Genomic DNA, 18,371 nt, shown 5'->3' on the forward strand with positions numbered 1-18,371 from the left:
CGTATTCCTTCATAAACAGGGAAAGTGAAGGGAAGAAGACAGGTCTACATACAATTTGATAATCAGAATCAGCAGATGATTTCATGTTTCTTAGTATAAAATGATACAATGGAGGAAAAAACACCATTCAATCAATACAGAAGTCCTCTTTCCTGGAAAGGCCACAACTTTGTAGAGTTCTGAACCACCAGATGCAGGGTGTTTTGTCAACACTGGCACATGGGTGTTAATGATATTAACTGCAGTGGCTGCTGAAAGCCATTCGGTCCTGAGGATATCGCAAATCATTAAGGGAAAAATAAAAATAATTTTCATTCATCCCAAATTTGTGGCTGGATGTTACAGTTTGCTTCTAAAGAGCTGCTGTGTCCAAAAAAGAGTTACCTGCTGGAAGTACTTGTCGCAGTTAATGTATTCCTTGTCGTGGGAGTCCTGGAGCTTGTTGGTTTTGATGTACTGCCAGAGAGCCTGGATGATGGCCGAGCGCGTCTGTGTGTGGATCCCCAGCAGCCGGGCCAGCCGCGGGTCCAGCTTGAACTGAGGAGGCTGCAACACAGAGCAGGCAGCAATACAGAGCCCAGCAGGCAGACCAAGCACCAACCTTCACTCTGCATTCTCGGGGGACTCTGCTCCTCAGGAGAAGCATCCCCTTCAGTGGCAGAGACTGCAAAACTACAAGTTTGTATTCTTGTAGCCCACCACTGGTGTTCTAGAAGAGGAACATTGTACCTGCACACAGACTACACGTAGAGCATGCTTTAAATAATAAAAACTTGCACAAAGACTCAGGAAGAATTTTCCCTTTCAACATCGATACAAAATTTGACTTTTGGGAACGGGAGAAGAAAAAGAACGGCCCTTCCTCTAACTACTGGAAGTTAATCACAGAGAGAGAGAAGGAAGGCAGGATGACACTTCCACAGTTGCCAATAACTGCTGTCTCACATCAATGCACTGTCTTGGAACTCTTTGTTCAGGCATGTTCCCACCATTCTGGTGCACACCAAAACATTTACCCAACCGCAACCTGTCAATGGATTTTATTTCTCTTCCTGATCTCAGTGACACAATTCAACTTTCCTGTTCTTCATCTCCTGTAGCATAAATTCCTTGGATAATTTGGAATTTGATGCTTCTTCAAGTGTATACTCATACTCAGGGGTTCAGCATTCACCACATTATTAAGCAAGGATTACTCTGATGGGTGGCAGGTCACCCAAAGCTAGCTTTATAACACATTAAAACCTAAGGATAAAAGAACATCTCTTTTAAAGCATAAATTTATAATAAAGGTGAGCATAAAAAACACATTATATTGTCTTAATAGTAAAAATCATTGCTGCCTACGTCAGTACTTCAGTTAGCCCATACACTCCCTAAAAGTAATAGAATTTTCTCTCTGTTAACATAAAATTGAGTGTCTACATCCTGAACAGATGCTACTTGCCTGGAGGCAAAAGAAGGTGACAGAGAACAAGTTTTTAAAGTTATACTACCAAAATGCATCTGCGCCTGAGCTGTCATTGAAAAGGGGGATCTCATCTACACGCAGCAGTGCATTCTCAACAATTTCCTTAAGACAAAACATTTCTTCCACCTATGGTCAGATTAGTGAGCTCCACAACTGCAGTATCAATTGCTTGTGCCAAGGTCAGGCTGCCACAGCTACACAGCTAGTTCAGGTACTACTAGCAAAAGCTACTTCTCGGAATTTTTTTAAAGAACCACACATGTAGCTTGTGTGCAACACATCTGACTATTCTCCAAGAAGCTAGAGGAGGAAATGCATATATTTTATGGAGGTGGCTAATAAAAATACTAATTATTATAATGCCAATATTTTGCTAGACTATATTAGAAACTCACTTGATTTGTCCCCTTTAATTTTTAAATAATCATTCTAACTTCAATGTGGCATTGCAAGTACAAGTATATTGGGTTTTGAGGTGTGTGCCAAGATGAGTTTGTTCTGTTGCACTAGGTCCCAGGGGCTCTAAGTTCCAGGTTAAAGCAGGGCACTGACCTGGTAGTCCAACATGAGGAGTAACGTGCATCGCACGCTGACATCCCCAGGCCTCTTCACCTGGAAGCCATCCGTCTCCTGGGTCGTAGGAGTTCTGTGCCACTAACAAAGGGAAAAACAAAGTTGTTGGTCTTTTTTTCACCATTGTCCATGGAGGTGCATCTTGTGCAGTACACCATGCCAGAATCAGACAAGTACAAGCTTTCTGAAGATCCAGCAATCTAAAAAAGAAACCTGACACTAACAAAACCAGACCACAACACTCCCCTCCCTCCAAGTCCCAATCATTTCAATTCAGCTTTAGTGCAGAATCTGCTCTGCTCTTAACACACTTTACTTGTTAGGAGAAATGTGAATATTATTTTCATATTTTCATACATTCTGTTATAAGATGTGCACTACATCACTAATATATCTATGTTTTTAGAGAAGATTCCTTTAGCAAACATTCTTAAGAAGAATGGAATTCTGGAAACTTTGAAAATACCTTAAATGAGATAATGAATGCAAGGTCCCTTAAACAAGGGAGGCAACAGGCACCAGGTGTTTATGTGTATCAGCAACTGGTTTGTGTGCAAAGGGTGCACAGCCTTCTCACCTCCACAAGATGATTGTCAGGTCCATAAAGATCTTTGTCCAGCTCAATCACCAAACTCTTAAAAAAAGATGAAAACTTCCGTTTCTGTTTGCTGAGCTGTACAAGCAGAAGAACCAGACATGTATAAGGCTGCATTTATTAGCTTGTGTCCTAGACTTTCTTCTCAGTCTCTCTGTCTTGAACATTAAATCTCATGTAAACCACAAGTGTGATCAGTCTAATTGAGCACTCCCTCTGACAAACACAGGCTAAGATGCAAAAACTTCAACAGCAGTGGAACAGTGCACACTTTAGGGAAGATTTCCTTGACTCTTAATGCTATTGAAAAGGACTGGCTTGTAAAGTGAACACAGCATGAGAAAGATCCAGAGAACAGCCATGAAAATTATCTCAGGACTGGAGCACCTCTCCTGAGAGGACAGGCTGAGAGAGCTGGGGGTGTTGAGCTCACAGAAACACAAGCTCCGGGGAGTATTTAAAGGGGGCTTGTAAGAAACATTGAGGGAGACTTTTCACCAAGAACTGCAGTGACAGGACAAGGGGCAATGGCTTTAATGAAAGACTGTAACTTTGGACTGGTCTTAAAGGCGTTTTTCTAGTCCAGGGTGGTGAGGCCCTGGCACAGGTTGCCTGCAGAAGCTGTGGCAGACCTATCTCTGAAAGTGTTCCAGGCCAGGCTGCATGAGGCTTTGAGCAACACAGGCTAATGGAACGTGTCCCTGTCAAGGGCAGTGGGATAGAATCAGATGGACTTCAAGATCCCTTCCAACCCAAACCATTCTATGATCCCAAGTCCTCTATGTCCTTTTCTTTTTAACAGCCTGGGTTTTTTTGATGAATGCTAATTTCTTGGTCTGACTACAGTAAATTTACAGACCGGTCATACACTAAGAAAAACTATTTCCTTTTGAATTTTTTATTTCCATTTAATTATCAGTATTTGTTGTTTATTGCACAGTTCATACTATCCATACTTAAATATTACCTAATATAACTCTCCATAGAATACAGGTCACAGAATTCCAATTTATTTCTTTGTATTTAATGCAGATAATATCTTATTAAAAATGCTGGTAATTGAAAAGCTATGCTGTTAAAATAAAGAATTTCTTTCTTTATTGAAATATATGTTCTAATTCCTAAACTGAATTTGTCTAACTTCAATTTGCAGATGTTGCACTTCATCACCACTTCCCCCTCCAGCAAGACTCTGATTCATGTACAGTTACCTCCAGACAGATTGAAATCTTGCCCTCTCCATGCATGCATGTTCCATCTGTTCAGCCCATAAACTCTTGCTTGTGAAGTCTATTCATATAGATGACACCTTTATTAGGAATGTCCAGCCTTCCCCAAGGACAGCACTGAGGTTTCTGAAGACTTCATAAGGGTAAAATGTTTCTTCCATCCTTGCTCTAATCATTCATACATCATGTTGTACCTCCTAAGAATATGAAGCACTGCCTTCTCCTCGTTATCCTGCGCTTCACCACATGCAATGCCCACTGCAGGCCTGAATTATCACACCTGTTGTAACCTGAACCCTTCCATCTCTTTAAAGGGATTCATCTCAGCCCTCTCCACTTCCTCCCACCTATCCTGTCCTTATGTCTGTCTCATTTTCGGCTGCACTCCCCAACATTCCCATTAGAGCGTGGGTTGGGCACAGTGCCTTCCCAGCAGCAACAAGGCAACACTGCCATCCAGACACGTCTTGTCTCAGCTGATGCCCCCAGTACAACCCACCACCCCAAAGAACAATCTTAAGACTCCTGCCAGCCCCAGGGAAGCAGAGACAAGCCATACATCGTCCAGGAGCTTCCCCTCCACGCGCAGCTCCCACGAAGCAATGCTGCCATCCGAGTCATCAGCATCTGATTTTGCAGGATTAAATGTGTTGGAGATGTAGAGTCTCAGTTTCCGCTTTTGCTGTTATGCACAAGGGAAAAGTACACATCCAGTTTAAGTTCAATATCTGAGGAAGCCGCAGGAAAGATGATAGTTACACATTTAATAGGGAATCTCCATGTTTTGTACAGTTGTACCGGTTGTTTTAGAATTTAAGATTCTGTTACATGTACAAAAATACATTGAACAGCTGAATCGGAAAATTCCTTTCAAAACCTCCTGGCTATACAAACATGCTAAAATTCACTGTAAATGGAAGAAGATAAGAGGTTGCCAAGCCTGAAAAGTGATATATCCTGTACTTTTGGATTAGATATTTGAGAAATCATTGTGTGAAAAGCATGATATGATGTCCTTTCTGGCTTCAACCTAGCTAGATTGCTAAAATTCAGTGGAACTCCATTGCAACATAAATGCCTTTCATAGTTGCATTAGTTCAGATTTGTAAATGGCAGTCACAAATACAGCTCATGCTCCAAACTACTGCTGGGGACATCTCTGCCCATCTCCATTCTACCATCATGCAGCATCTGGTAATAATCTTGCTGCAGACACACCTGAACATAGTGACACCCACAACGGCTGCCTTACCCTGCTACTCACCCCACCTGCCTCCAGCCTCAGCAAACACGGGGTAGCTCCAGCTTGCCTGGGAGACCTGACTGAAGGAGGGCACTCTGCTTCATGCCTAACCCAGCTGCTCAATTCTGTCAGAGATACAATCATGCCTGTACACTGTCATTTTTACAGACTACCTGAAGTTTCCCAGTCACTGTAGTGGCTTATGGCTGTGTCATTTCTCAGTGCCCTTCCTTCCAAGCACCATGTGGAAACCCAGCCATTAAGCCTGACACATGGATTCCAGAAAAGATTATTACCAAATTACTTTGGGACTCTAATCTTCAATATTTAGGCATAACACAATGTCAAAAATGCCACAGTTACCAAGTTAATGCTGACAAAACAGTGTAAGCAAGGAGCAATTTTCTAAAGCTTTCACACACACATAGGAGAGAATGAAGTTACATACAGCAGATTATACAGCATAATCTGGCACAGAGGAATGGGGAAGGCAGAGATGTATGGCTGAAGAGGAATAGGAAAATTACTACATTTTGCCAAATCTGGGGAAGACAGTGGCAAGAGAGGTTTTACAGAAATGGAGCATCAACAGTATGCTGTGACAAGGGAACAGGATTCTCCAAAGTGCCATCAGAGCAGAAAATGACAGGTTTACACAGGTAAGAACAATCAGATAGGCAGAAAAATATTCTTGTGAATCCATGTTTTCTCCATCCTTTCCCACAGGGTTTCTGTTGCCAAAGTGCTCTTTCATAATATAATTATTTTAATAAACCCAAATCTCTATTTGGTGTGGTAGACTTGTGAAGGACTTCACATTTCTAAACTCAAATCTCTTCAAATTACCCTGCACATTTTATGCACCATTCCTAAACTGTACCCTAACCTTGATTACTTGCAGAACTGTACCTACATACACAAGCAGGCTTTTACCTAATAGACATGCAGTGTCACCAGCACCACTAGCTCCTTGTAAGAGCTACCTAGGAACGGTTCTGCTTCCAGACATTTTGGGAGGCTATCCCCTCTTCCAAGTCCAGAAACTAGACAGTGGCACTTGAAGTTGCCCTACATATCCTTATCAACAACTTCATGAGGTGGAATTTAAAGAAAACAAATTTAGAAATCCCTAGCAAAATTTCAGAACCATGGCTCTACAGCCAGGAACAGTTATTTTGGAAGCTCAAGCTCCTTTTCTCCTACCATGACTATTCTCTTGGCAACTGATTCAAACTACCACTGAGCCTGTGAAGCAAGACTTGGCAGAGACCCAAGAGTAAAGTCTGAATCCTACCTGAAGAGATCCATCCAGTGAGTAACAACTCCAGCATGCACAGCTATATTGCTATTACAGGGACTCCCACTGTTGGAAGATGCCAGTTCAGAGATGAGATTTAGTCCAAACTGAGCTCAAGAAAGACACCAACCAACATGGTGCTGTAGAGTACAGGCCATTAAGTCTCTTCAGCTGCTAACACACACCAAAAAACACTGCATTTGGTTCACTCTCAGTACCTCTGTGTTCCACAATAATGTCAAGTTCATATTCAGATGACTCTCAGAAGGACATATTCTTTCATCTCCAGTTGAGCAACTCCATCTAATCCAGGCAGGCAGTGATAAAATTCATCAGCAACTTGATTGCTCTGCAGCTCAAATAAAGCAGTGGCAAGAAGCCACTGTCCTTCAATAAATTCTGCAAATTTCTTAGCCATGTGCTTTATCACACATGCCTAAAATCTGTTCTACTCTTTGTATGGTGGATTCTCAGAGAACAGCAGAGCAAGCAACCAAAGGATTCTCAGTAGCTGGGAGCAAAAACTAAAGAGAAGACTTACAGCCCTAGGGCAAAAAGAAAACATCATACTTCATCTCTTCAGACATGCCAGAACTTTACTACCCAAAAAGGCAAAGCTAAGCAGGGGGAACTTCACAAAACGTTGATTAACATAGTGAATCAAATCATCTCTTTTCCAAAAATCCGTAAATGCTTGTTCTCTAAGAGTAAGACATAGATCTTTGACTCAGCTTCAGCAAAAGGAACTTTAAACAGCAGTCATATTAAAATGAAAAGTCTTCCCCTAAACCCATTGTACTTCACTTACCATTTCTCCTTAAGAAAATGAAGAGGGAAAAAAAGTAATTATATGTAACAGATGAGTAGTCATGTCAGCAATGAACTCCTGCAAAGGCCTCAGCACAGCTGCAGGGAGAGCTCCTGTGAAATCAAACAGATCTGAAGGGGAGCCTGACAGGAATGGTGGAGCAGCACACCTACAGTTTGCTCTCTCTCCAAGTTCTCTGATGTCATCTTCACAGAAATCAATACTGCTTTAAGTTCAAGTAAATGGGTGAAATGCTGGAGATCTGTTAAATCCTTCAGAAAACTTCCCCGGTTTACAGTGTTACTTTTTTTTTCCCCATTAGTATTGAATTCCTAACAAGTCGAATGAGGAAGTATCTGATCCCATGACCTGTGTACTATCCTCCAGACAAATCTCCATCAACTGCTTAAGTTAGTTTCCTTTAATGAACTCTCAGTCTGGACATAAAACCTCCAGGACACTTCCAGGGAAGTTGTGCTTGGGATTTCTAACAAACTAACAAAGCCATTAACAGATGCCCTATTGCTGACTGACAAAAACATCAAGCAGAAAGCCCAGAAAAGATTAAAATCTGTGTTTCTGCCTGTGCATATAGAGTAAATGTTTCCTTGTCTCACAGGAAAAAAAAAAAAAAAAAAAACCAAAAAACTTTTTAGGAAGCAAAATGAACAGTGGTAGCATGGAAACTAAACATCAGGAGACAGAAAAAACAATGACCACTGTCTAATCATTATAAAAAACCCGAATTAAACAAAGAGTGTCCATATCAGAGCTGGAATATAGAGGCATTTCACTCAGAGCAGCAGCAAGATATGTCAAAATTTGTAGAGGAAAAAAATTAGTTAGGTAACTCCCAAGAAAAATGGACAAGAACTTAAAAATGGTCAACCCAAACCAGAAAAACCAGTGACTTGCTAAACTACACAAGCACCATAAATAATAACAGGAACGAGACAACATGTGCTGAGTTCAAAATTGCACCAACACATGAAAAACACCTGTAGACAGTTCTATAAAAGCTTAAACAACAACAACAAAAGTAAAAAAAAGGTGAAGCAAACACAACTGAAGAATAAAATGGAAATTAGCATGCACAATAGTCAACAAAATCAGCTGTAGCAGCCTATTTGGGTTTTGTATATTGTACTTTTTCAGAAGAGAATGAGGAGTTGTATACTGACAGGTAATAAGAAGAAGCCAGGTGCACTGAAAAATTCTTTTTCTACACTGATTGGGAGGAATTGATTTTTTACCTGAGAAAAGAGAGCATTAAAGAGCCTGAAAGACATATTGAAAACACTGACTGATTAAAGAAGGAAATTAGGTGTTTGGATTTTCCTTATCTCATAATGCAAAAAGCAGAACAGATAAAATTATGCCACAAGACAAGTGCTTCAGAAAAAACCAAATTCCTTCCTGGCAATGATTTGAGATCAATTCCTCAGCCATCTTAGAACCTGAAAGTGGGGGGAAAAAAATCTCAATTCACAAAACTAGGGAGAGAGACACTATAATTGTATTTTGACACTACTACTTGTTTTTCACCTGAAAATTGAGAACCTGGAAGCAAATAATTTAGTTTTGAAACGCAACTATACACTTATCTGGTAAACTCTGAATGTCTCACAGCAGTTCACTGCAAAAGAGTGATGGTCCCTGGATGACAGCCTCTGGTTTGGGTGAGACAAACGTACTGTCTGTGGTGCCAGCACTTGGAGTAGGAGCCGTGCTGGTGACATGGGTCACATCCCTCTTTCAGCTGGGAGACCCTGGTTCAAGCTTTGGGATGAAAATCATCTCAGTATTAAAATTATGTTTATGGCCACAACCATCTATCTCAGGCTTGCACAATGGAGAGAATTTTTTTAGAGTGTTATTTATCTATACTCTTTCAAACATCCACTTCTCTATGAGAAGAACTGTGCCCTGAACACCACTGCCTATACCAACTTAATCTCTCAACTATGAAGAGAGTTGAGAGTAACTCACATAAAAATTAATTAAATGGCTATGTCCACACTTAGCCAAATAAACCCCACTCCCAAAGTCCACCATGGCCTTAGAGCTGCATAGACTTTCAGTAATTCATTCTTTAATGACATCTGCTGGTCTGGAGTTGAGTGCACAGTTTCTGTTTCCTCCAGGCCATGGAGCTTGCTGTATCTATCAAACAGCCCTGTCTGCCTGACTACCACGAAAAGTCCTTTCTGAATTCTGACGACATGGGTCTTCCATGAAGTGAGTACAAGGACTCTTGCTAATGCTGCTTTGCAGACAAGGAATTCTGAGACTCTCATGACAGATGCAATCCAAGAATGCAGGACTGGCTGAAGAAGATGAGAGTACCCAGCAGCGCCCAACCAGCAGCAAACTGCCAAGGCAGGAGCTAAACTGGAAAAGCTGGCAGCCGAAGGAAGGGGGCTGCTGGCAGCTGACAGGTGGGGAATGCCATTTCTCCTTCAACAGCTGCACAAACCCCAGGTCTCCTCACTTCTTGAGCCATCTCACGGCTGTCACCTGGTTCCAGAGTGCAACTGCTCTCAGGAGATCCAAGTAGGATCCAAAGGCCAAACATACTTTATGCACTGACCTCACAAAAAAACCCCAAAAAACCTTAAACCACCTCCCCCTAAAATTCCGAATAGTTAGTCTTCAGACAGAAAAAAAAAACCCAGCCTGAGCAACACCAGACCATAAATCTGCAGTTCCATATGACTGTTTCTAGCTACAGCTCAATCACTGTGATGAACACTAACTGCAACTACAACTGATAGCTCTGAGTAATCCTGCACATTCCTTACATAATTTCACACACCTCAGACAAATTCATATGTCTTCTAGGATTACAATCCCAGTTCGAGAACCACCGTTTTAAGGCAAATATTTCAAAATGAGAAGAGCTTTAACAAAACAGGGAAATGCAGGGAGAGCTGCTACTGCTGTTACCAATTCTGCAACTGTAATAAAATGGAGATACTTAACATTAAGAAAAACGCAAGTTTATCTAAGTTTAGCTCTATTTTGACAGGTCTGGTACCTATATGCTAGGACTATCTACACATGAATTTGAAAAGCATTTGTTTGATCATTCTCTAGATGTTAACTGAGTAATTGATATGGAAAATGAGCTGAATCCTAGATGGAAACAGAATTTTCTGTCTACAGTTTCTGTAGAGTGTTGTGCCTCCTACACTCTTCCCTATCCCAGACACCGAGTATCTCCATTGCACAGCTTACAGCTAGGACATTGTTATTTCTGGTTAACTCGCTCTTTAAAGAGTTTGCCCCAGAATAAATAAGTCCCTTCTGATTTACGAATTCAAGTCAAAGTCTTCAACCACCTTTAAATAAGGCCAGATTCCAAGCTAGTTTAAAAGAATAGTGTTCTACCCATACCAAGAAAGTATGACAAATTATTCCTCTGAGAGTACAATCTACTATGTGCAACACTTTTTAAGAGTGAACTCATGATTTAGACCATCCACAATTCAGTTTCCGACCTATCTAGGTTTTAATGGAACTTAATTGTTTCTCTTTTTTTGTTTGTTTTTTCACATATATCAATTGGAAAAACACCAAGAGGTAAAAGCCATCCACATTTTTTCAGATACCTGTACAGTGACAAAGACAACAGAATATTGATCTTTGTTGGGCTGACCCCCATCCCTGCGGTACAGACAAGATTGACAGCTTTATGTCACAGCAGACATACAGCTACAAAACCCTTCCTTCTACGGGGAATTTTAGAGGAATACAGTATGAGCTACCCCAAACAGTCATGAGAACTTGAAGGAGACATGAAAAGAAATTCTTCACAATGAGAGTAGGCAAAAATGTAACAGACTGCCTGATGAGGCTGTGAAATCTCCATTCTTACAGATTTTCAAAATTCAACAAAGCCTTGACAAGTCTGTTTTTAGCAGAAGGTTGAACTAGATAACTTCCAGTTTCCTCCTATCTCAACTCTTCCATGATTCCAATTAATAAACTCAGAAAACAGACCATTTCACTAGGATATTAGGAAGAGAGAAGTGCTGGACTTGATTTATTAAAAACTGCAGAAAATGTCATCCATTCTTTTCTTACACAAATTATAATTTCTGTATGTAATTCTTCCCATTGTATGTTCTGTCATTCTACAAGTTCCATTTTTGACTACATTTGAATTGGAAATGTAATACATACCTTCAGCACACTCCTGTAATCCCTTAGTTTCCCTTTTTTTATAATTTTAATGCAAAGTTCCCAAGCCAGTGTTTATCTATCATTTCTTTACCCCTAGGCTATTATTCCCCTTATTAAAGACTTTCAGAAGCTAGACCTGATAACAGCCACAGTTTTCCCTACCACTTTCCATGCATGCTGATTCTCTCAGATGCTTGCCCTTTGGAGCTTTGACCCATTCCAAAGCATTTCTGCTAACGGGACTTTTACTGGAAAGGTATTTCCACCATTTACTGCAAGAATTATTTCCCTCCCCTCCCACATCAACAAATTTCTCACAGCATACCTTCATTGGCCTCTTGAGTGCTTCCTGAATATCCACACGCTTCCGCATAATGGTCTGGTCCAGTTTGCGCTCAAAGGCCAAGAGGTCCATGTAGGCCTGGGACTCAGGAACCAGCTCCCGGATCTGAGGAGGAACAAGAACATCCAAGCACTGCAAGCAGAAAGTGCCACGTTCCAGCACAGCAACACTGACACATTTCCAGCCCTGGGACAGACGTGCCCAGAGGAGTCCTCCCTCTGAGAGCAGCTCCCAGAGCGTGGGGCAGGTCCCAGTGCCATGGGACGTGCACAGACTGGAAAGCAGGAGCACAGAACTGAGCCTGCTGCATTCTGGAAGAGCCCATCTGATCCCACAAGGTCTGGATCATGGCTGCTTTCTGCAAGTGAGGCTTAGCTACCAGAAGCCAGGGAGCCACTAGTCTTGGCAAACCAAAGTACACTGAATTTCTCCTGTTCTAGAACTAGAAGAGTGCTGCATCTGTCTAGACTAAAAAACAGATTTTAGTCTTAGAACACCCCTAGACTAAAAGGGCTCAGGGCGGGGAGGGTGGGTGTAAATGTTCATGTTGACGTTTCAAAAATAAGTGTTACCCACTGTAAGTAAAAACTGCCACGTAGGATGCCAGCCTTTGTCAGCACATCCTCCTGACTGAAGTGGAATTGACCTTCACATCAAAGTTTCAACATCACAACCTTTCGGGTGTCAACTTATGATCCTGCCAACTTTCATTGGTATTTTAATACATTAGTTAACCGCATTAGTTCTATTGACAACCCCTCCTTTTAATTTTCTATTTTACAAGGAAGTTAGCAGAGGATCGACTATGAAGTAAGTTGGAAGGAAGACCTAATGAACTGAGCTTAGAAATGGGTAAGTACACCTTTAAAATAAAATGTTGGTTCTTAATCTGGAATAACTCATGCAGGAAAAACCAATATAACAAGGTACTGTAAGGTACTAATTAAAATAGACTATTATACAACCTTTTTTATTTTCACAATGTTCACTCAAGCTTTCACTTATTTAACAAAAATATTTAACTGTTATAACATTTCCATAGGAATTAAAAGTGAGTTGGTACTCCTGTTTTGCTTTAGAATCAGAATTAGTTACAGTTAAAATTACAGTTTATATCTGGTGTAAGACACAAACACTTATGTTAGAGACACCAGTCATGCACCTGTTCCCTGTGTCCTGCAAGGACATGAAAATTATTGCACGAGGCCATGCCAACAGCTCTCCTAGAATTGTATCTCTGACAAGGTTCCAAAGCTGCTGCCTTCTAGTATCCCCAAAGCTCAAGGCAGAGCGTTCCAGAACCTTGCCAGGCAATGTGGCAGGAAGAATCTCCTTTTGTTCATTTGGAACCTGCCATGCATGAGTTTCATTTGATGTCATTTCCCTGCACTGCTGGAGCAGCAGAGGGCAGGCATTCCTTAGGCACCTTCACCATATGTTTTACAGGTTTTTGTCATCCCTTTCTTAATAATTTTCTTTTCCAGCCTGAAGAAGAACAATTTCTCCCTGATGTATTTTTAGACTGATTAAGATTATCAAACAAATGTCTCTTTTGACCTACTCTATTTGTTTTGAGATGGTAGAATACCTGCTTTACTTACTGCAAGACTGATATTTTGGAAAAGCAGAAACTACAGAACAAAAACTCTGTTCAGCTTTAGCCAAACCATTATATTTTTAACTGCTTGTATGCTTTCTCAAAATGTTAGTATCAGCAGAATAATACAAGAAACATGAGCACAAAGTGCAAGCATTATCCTGAAAACATCAAGGAATTGAGAGCCTGCAGAGATAGTGTTTCTATGATAAGGATCTGTGCAGCCTGCCTAATTCCTTCTCTTCCATGGTTTATCCTAACTGAAATGTTCATAGCTCCATGCAGGTCTACACTCTCCTACAAAAGTTCTAACTATAAAAGTGAAAAGAGTATTTCAGTACTTAAATTCTCCATTCTGGCCTTCATCTAATCGAAGTGTGGATGATACAAGAAGGCCTGAAAAAGGCCCTTGGGATTTTGTGCCCTAAGACAATGGAACCTTTCATGCCAAAACCCCTGTTATCATTTAGGATTTCTATTGGTTTTTAACTTTACTAGATGATTGGTCTTTTTCTTACCTAGAATCTTAAAGTAATTGGATAGTTTCTCAACTCATAATTTTACTGGTTAGAATTTCAATCCCTTTGAAATCTATGAAGACCCCTTCCTATGCTATGTAACCAGATTTGCTAGTGGAAACTCTGGAGAAACAAAGTGCCTTTGGAAGCTTGCACAGCGAGTCCCAGAGTCCCTGTGCCTGGCTAGCTCAAGCTGGGACCACCCAGCCTCGGCAGCCACAGCGAACAAACCACATGAAGGACCGAGCAGAGGCAGCATCTTGTCAGGCAAGGTTTGAAATACATACACTTATTCTTTATTCCATGGATAAATGGAAGAGATTACTAGGAACATTAGTAAGACAATGTCTTTCTTGAAGGTGGAGTTGTTTCTCTTTCTATTAAGAAAATTCAAACTTTTAAAGATGAGTAAAAAGCAATTATACTAAATTATGTATTTTAATCCTTGATTTCCATAAGTTTTTTTTATCAATGGTGACAAAAAAAAAAAGGCTAACTTGCAAGTGAGGACAGCGTGGAAGGAATGGCATGATGGGAGAGTCTCTCACAATTTCCTTGTAGAAGCAGCACAATGTGGGGACCCCACAACACCTGCCTGTAAACGGATGTGCAAGGTTTATGAGACAGAATCAGAAGCCAAGGAACAGCTGCAACACCACAAATCCTGGGATACAAACAGTATCTTTGGATAGTTGCTCTGGCTGTCACATTACGAAAGCTTGGAAGGCAATAACAGCAGTCAGCAGGCTGGGGAAAGCAATGAGGAACTGAACTTCTTGCAGAAGGAAAGCTAAAGAAAACCCAGGTCCAGATCTGGTTCTGCCACTCGTGTCCAAAGCCACAGGGAGGGCTCCACGTTGTCTTTGTCTCCATTGCTCCTGGCTGAGTCCTGTCCTCAGGCTCCCAGGGCCCTGAGCCCAAGGCAGTCAGGGCAGCAGGGCTGTGCAGAGGGACCCTGACAGGCTGCAGAAACAGCACGGCACTTCAGCACGGTCAAGCTCAGCACAGGAACAGCTCTGCTCCTGGCACAGAATGACACTGGGCACGGGGACAGGTGGGCAGCAGAGGGCTTGGGGGCCCTGATGGACAGACAACACGTGCAGAAGGAGCCTGTGGGCTAGGGCAGCCATAGCAAAGGCCAGTTGCAAAAAGGACTGTGCTAGCACAGGCGTTGCCATCAAGGCCAGGAAAGAGGCTCTTCCTTGCTAGGCCACGCTGCTGAAACTGGATCTGGACTGGTGGGCACAGCACCACAAAGATGTGACACTCTGGAGCAAGGCCTGCAGAGGCTCAGTAGGATAGGGGCTGGAGCACAGACCTGCCCAGAGAAGCTGCAAGAGCTTCTCCAGCCTGCAGAAGAAAAGGGAAAAGGAGATTGCCTGGCAGAATGCGATGGCCACGTGCACGGGTGAAGCACAGACAGGGCCAGTCTCCCCTTGGAGGTGCACGAGATTAGGGTGAGAGGCAACTGAAACCCACTGCAGTATGAGCAATTCACTCCCTATAAAGGAACTGGTTTGTAAAAAAACACTGACAAAACAAAACACATGATGGTATTAAAACCTTGGAACAGGCTGCCAAAAAATGCTCTGGAGTGTCCATCCTTGGCTGGAGGTATTCAGAATCTGTCTGGACAAGGCCCTGAGCAAGCTGATGTAAATGGAATATGGTCTGTATAACAGCTGGCCTGCACAACCTTCACAGGTCCTATTGTTGTGCACCTCCAAGGTTCTGGAAAAAATCCAGTACATAAAATTGGATCTATTTCAATTGAAGCTGCATTCCCCACTGCCTAACCAGGACAAACAAAGCTGTTTCAGGAATCTTGATCAAAAAAAAAAAAAAAAACATAAAAACCACTAATAAATAGGGATTTGGCAGCTTCTTTAGAATTAGTCTACCCTAGAATTCCCATCTTTGAGAGAGGTAATGAAATTCAAGACCTGTTACTCTCCCAAGTCTGACAAGCTTGATTTGATCCTTACCCCATTTTTTACTGCCTATGGCAGATCAACATGACCCATACATTCCACAGGTATTGTTGAGAACCAGAATTTTTATATGTTAAGTGTCAGTGCCTTAAGTCTGACTCAGCAGCTACGGGACAGTTTCCCTACTAGGAAACTTCAGCCTATAGCTTTATGACAAAAGTGTCCCTACCACTAATGTTTCTATGACGGTCAAAGAAAGACAGCTAAGGGCTGACACTCCTTATAAATCATAACTGTGGCACCCTGTGACCCCAGAGAGTGAGTGGTTTGAGGAGGATTTCTTATTGTAACACAGTCCAGTAAATTGGCAAAAGCAATCCATATTCTTTGTCCTCCTCTCTCAGAAGTTGGCTAGACATTGCTGTTGCTAGGTCCCCTCAGAGCCTTCCTCCAGGCTGAACAAGGTCAGGTGTCTCGGTCTTTCCTCATGTGCTGATGCAGTCATTCGATCCACCTGACAATCATCCACTGGCCTCAGTCCAGTCTGCCAATGTTTTTCTTGAATTCAGGATCCCAGAACTGGACACAGTGCTCTACCAAAGAGCTAACGAGTACTCGTTAGGAGGGTAATCAAGCCCCTCCATCTCTTGGCTATGCTCTGGGCCACAGAGCTCTGGACACTGCTGTACACACACCTTGCTGACAAGGCACAGCTCCTGCTCACACTCAGCTCATTGGCCACCAGTGCCTCCAGGGCCTTTCCAGCAGCGCTGCTTCCCAGCCAGGCAGCCCTCCTCCTTCCCAAGGAAGGACATTTGACTTAGGTGACTTTCATAAAGTTCTTGTTGGTTCATTCCTCCAGTGTGTCCACAAGCATATCAGCTGGCTTCTCCACCCAGTGACTGGTGCCATCTGTAGATCTGACAAGCAAGCACTGTGCTGCCTCCAGCAGGGGCAGAGACGCTGGACTGAACAGCTGCTGTGACACATCCCTGCACTACTGTGATTCGGTCACTGTCCTCATGGCCAAGTGCAACCATCAGCCACCTCCTCAGCCTCACCATCCAACACATGGCTGTCAGCCCATTTAGACCAAAATATCCCAACCTGCATACAAGACTATTATGTATGAGAGGGCAGCCTTGAAGGGACATAGGCCAGTTCCCTGAGCACAGTGTGTTGGGTATCACGGAGTCGAGCGGGTCAAGTTTCTTCAACTAATCCCTGGTCCTGTCTCCGTCCTCGGTCGGCTACTCACTGATCACAGGGCATGGGAGGCACCAGCAGCGCAGACTGAACAAAGAGGCCTTTGGGTGCTTCACACTCACTGCCTCCCTCATCACTGGAGCACCTAGCCCACTCAGCATGGGGCACACATTTTCCCTGGTCAGCCTTTATTACTAGTGCAATAGCATAAGTTTTTCTTGTCCTTGATGTCCCTTAAAGATCTCAACTACAGCTCAGCTTTAACTTTGCTGATATCATTCCCTGCATGCCCAGGCAAGGTTTCTAAACTCCCCCTTTGTGGCCTGTCCCTGTTTCACTTCCTGTACACTGCCTTTTGATGTTGGGACCACCACTGCAAGTAGCCTATTCTGGGCTCCTTGTAAATCTGTTCATTTTCCTGCATTTAAAACAGGCTGCTCTTAAAGGTCCTTAAAGACTTCCCAGCTTCCCTGAGCCACTTTGCCCTTCAGAGCTGCTTCTCAAGGAATCACACCTACAAGTTCCCTGAATAAGCTAAACTCTGCTTGTCTGGAGTCCAGGGTTTGTACTTGACTACTCTCCTTTTCTCATACCCTGCAAGATCTTGAATTTCTTTATTTCACAGCTGCTATATCCAACTGTACCACTGATTATCACACCCCTAACCTCTTCTTTCTTACAAGTGAATGATAGATCCAGGTGTTCCTCACCTCTGGTTGGCTCAGATGAAGAAAGAAGTGGACAACAGCCATGCAGTGACCAAACCACAGCAGGACAGCTATTATGGCATGGGATCTGTGCAGAGAATTCCACATGGTGATCAGTGAACAGCAGCAGCAAAAATTGACTAAATATTTGTATAAAAGAAAATTAAGTAGAGAAGATTAAAAGGAGAGGACAGGTGTACAAAAACCTGCCAGCACAGCCAGACAAAAAGTCCTCAGAAATCTGGGGCTGAGTGAGAAGAACAGCAGCCAATACTAAAAGACAAGCATGCCACTGAAGGAGAGGCAGTTTGCTGTTTCAAAGCTGCACTCCACTTAGCAAATTAAACCAGGAAATGCAGAGACAGGCACAGCTATCAACTCAGAATGGTTCTCAGCTGAGATTCTTGCATCAGAATGGGTAGGCAAGAAAGTCAAAAAACAGAATGGTGGATCACATTCATAGCTCCCTGGGAAAAAATGTAATTATTCATTACTAAGAGAAAATAAGACTGATCAGAAATAATGAGGGGGCAAGGCCTGGAGAAAGAGGTACACTGTGAGGTGCAGTCACGTGTCCCTACAGACAGTTTGTGGTGTGAGGTCGAAATTGAGGCACAGCTGCTAAACTTGGGTCACAAGGACATCATCAGCTCCAGAGATTTAGGTCC

General features: G+C 42.5%; 1 protein-coding gene across 9 annotated transcripts in view; it reads right to left on the reverse strand.

Annotated features, from left to right (window-relative positions):
* The window catches only part of SMARCD3 (SWI/SNF related BAF chromatin remodeling complex subunit D3), a 78,618-nt gene that overhangs the window by 16,400 nt on the left and 43,847 nt on the right, over positions 1 to 18,371 (reverse strand). For 6 of the 9 annotated variants that reach the window (XM_079301203.1, XM_079301207.1, XM_079301208.1 and 3 more), the window contains 5 exons: positions 11,727 to 11,849; positions 4,428 to 4,550; positions 2,622 to 2,717; positions 2,024 to 2,125; positions 385 to 546 (listed from right to left, as the gene is read on the reverse strand). In XM_079301203.1, the coding sequence (XP_079157329.1) occupies positions 385 to 546; positions 2,024 to 2,125; positions 2,622 to 2,717; positions 4,428 to 4,550; positions 11,727 to 11,849 (606 nt within the window). The remainder of the gene's footprint in view (positions 1 to 384; positions 547 to 2,023; positions 2,126 to 2,621; positions 2,718 to 4,427; positions 4,551 to 11,726; positions 11,850 to 18,371) is intronic. The other 3 variants (XM_079301206.1, XM_079301209.1, XM_079301205.1) reach the window with 2 other exon arrangements.

This window comes from Erithacus rubecula (genome assembly GCF_903797595.1).
Source record: "Erithacus rubecula genome assembly, chromosome: 3".
NCBI lineage: Eukaryota > Metazoa > Chordata > Aves > Passeriformes > Muscicapidae > Erithacus > Erithacus rubecula.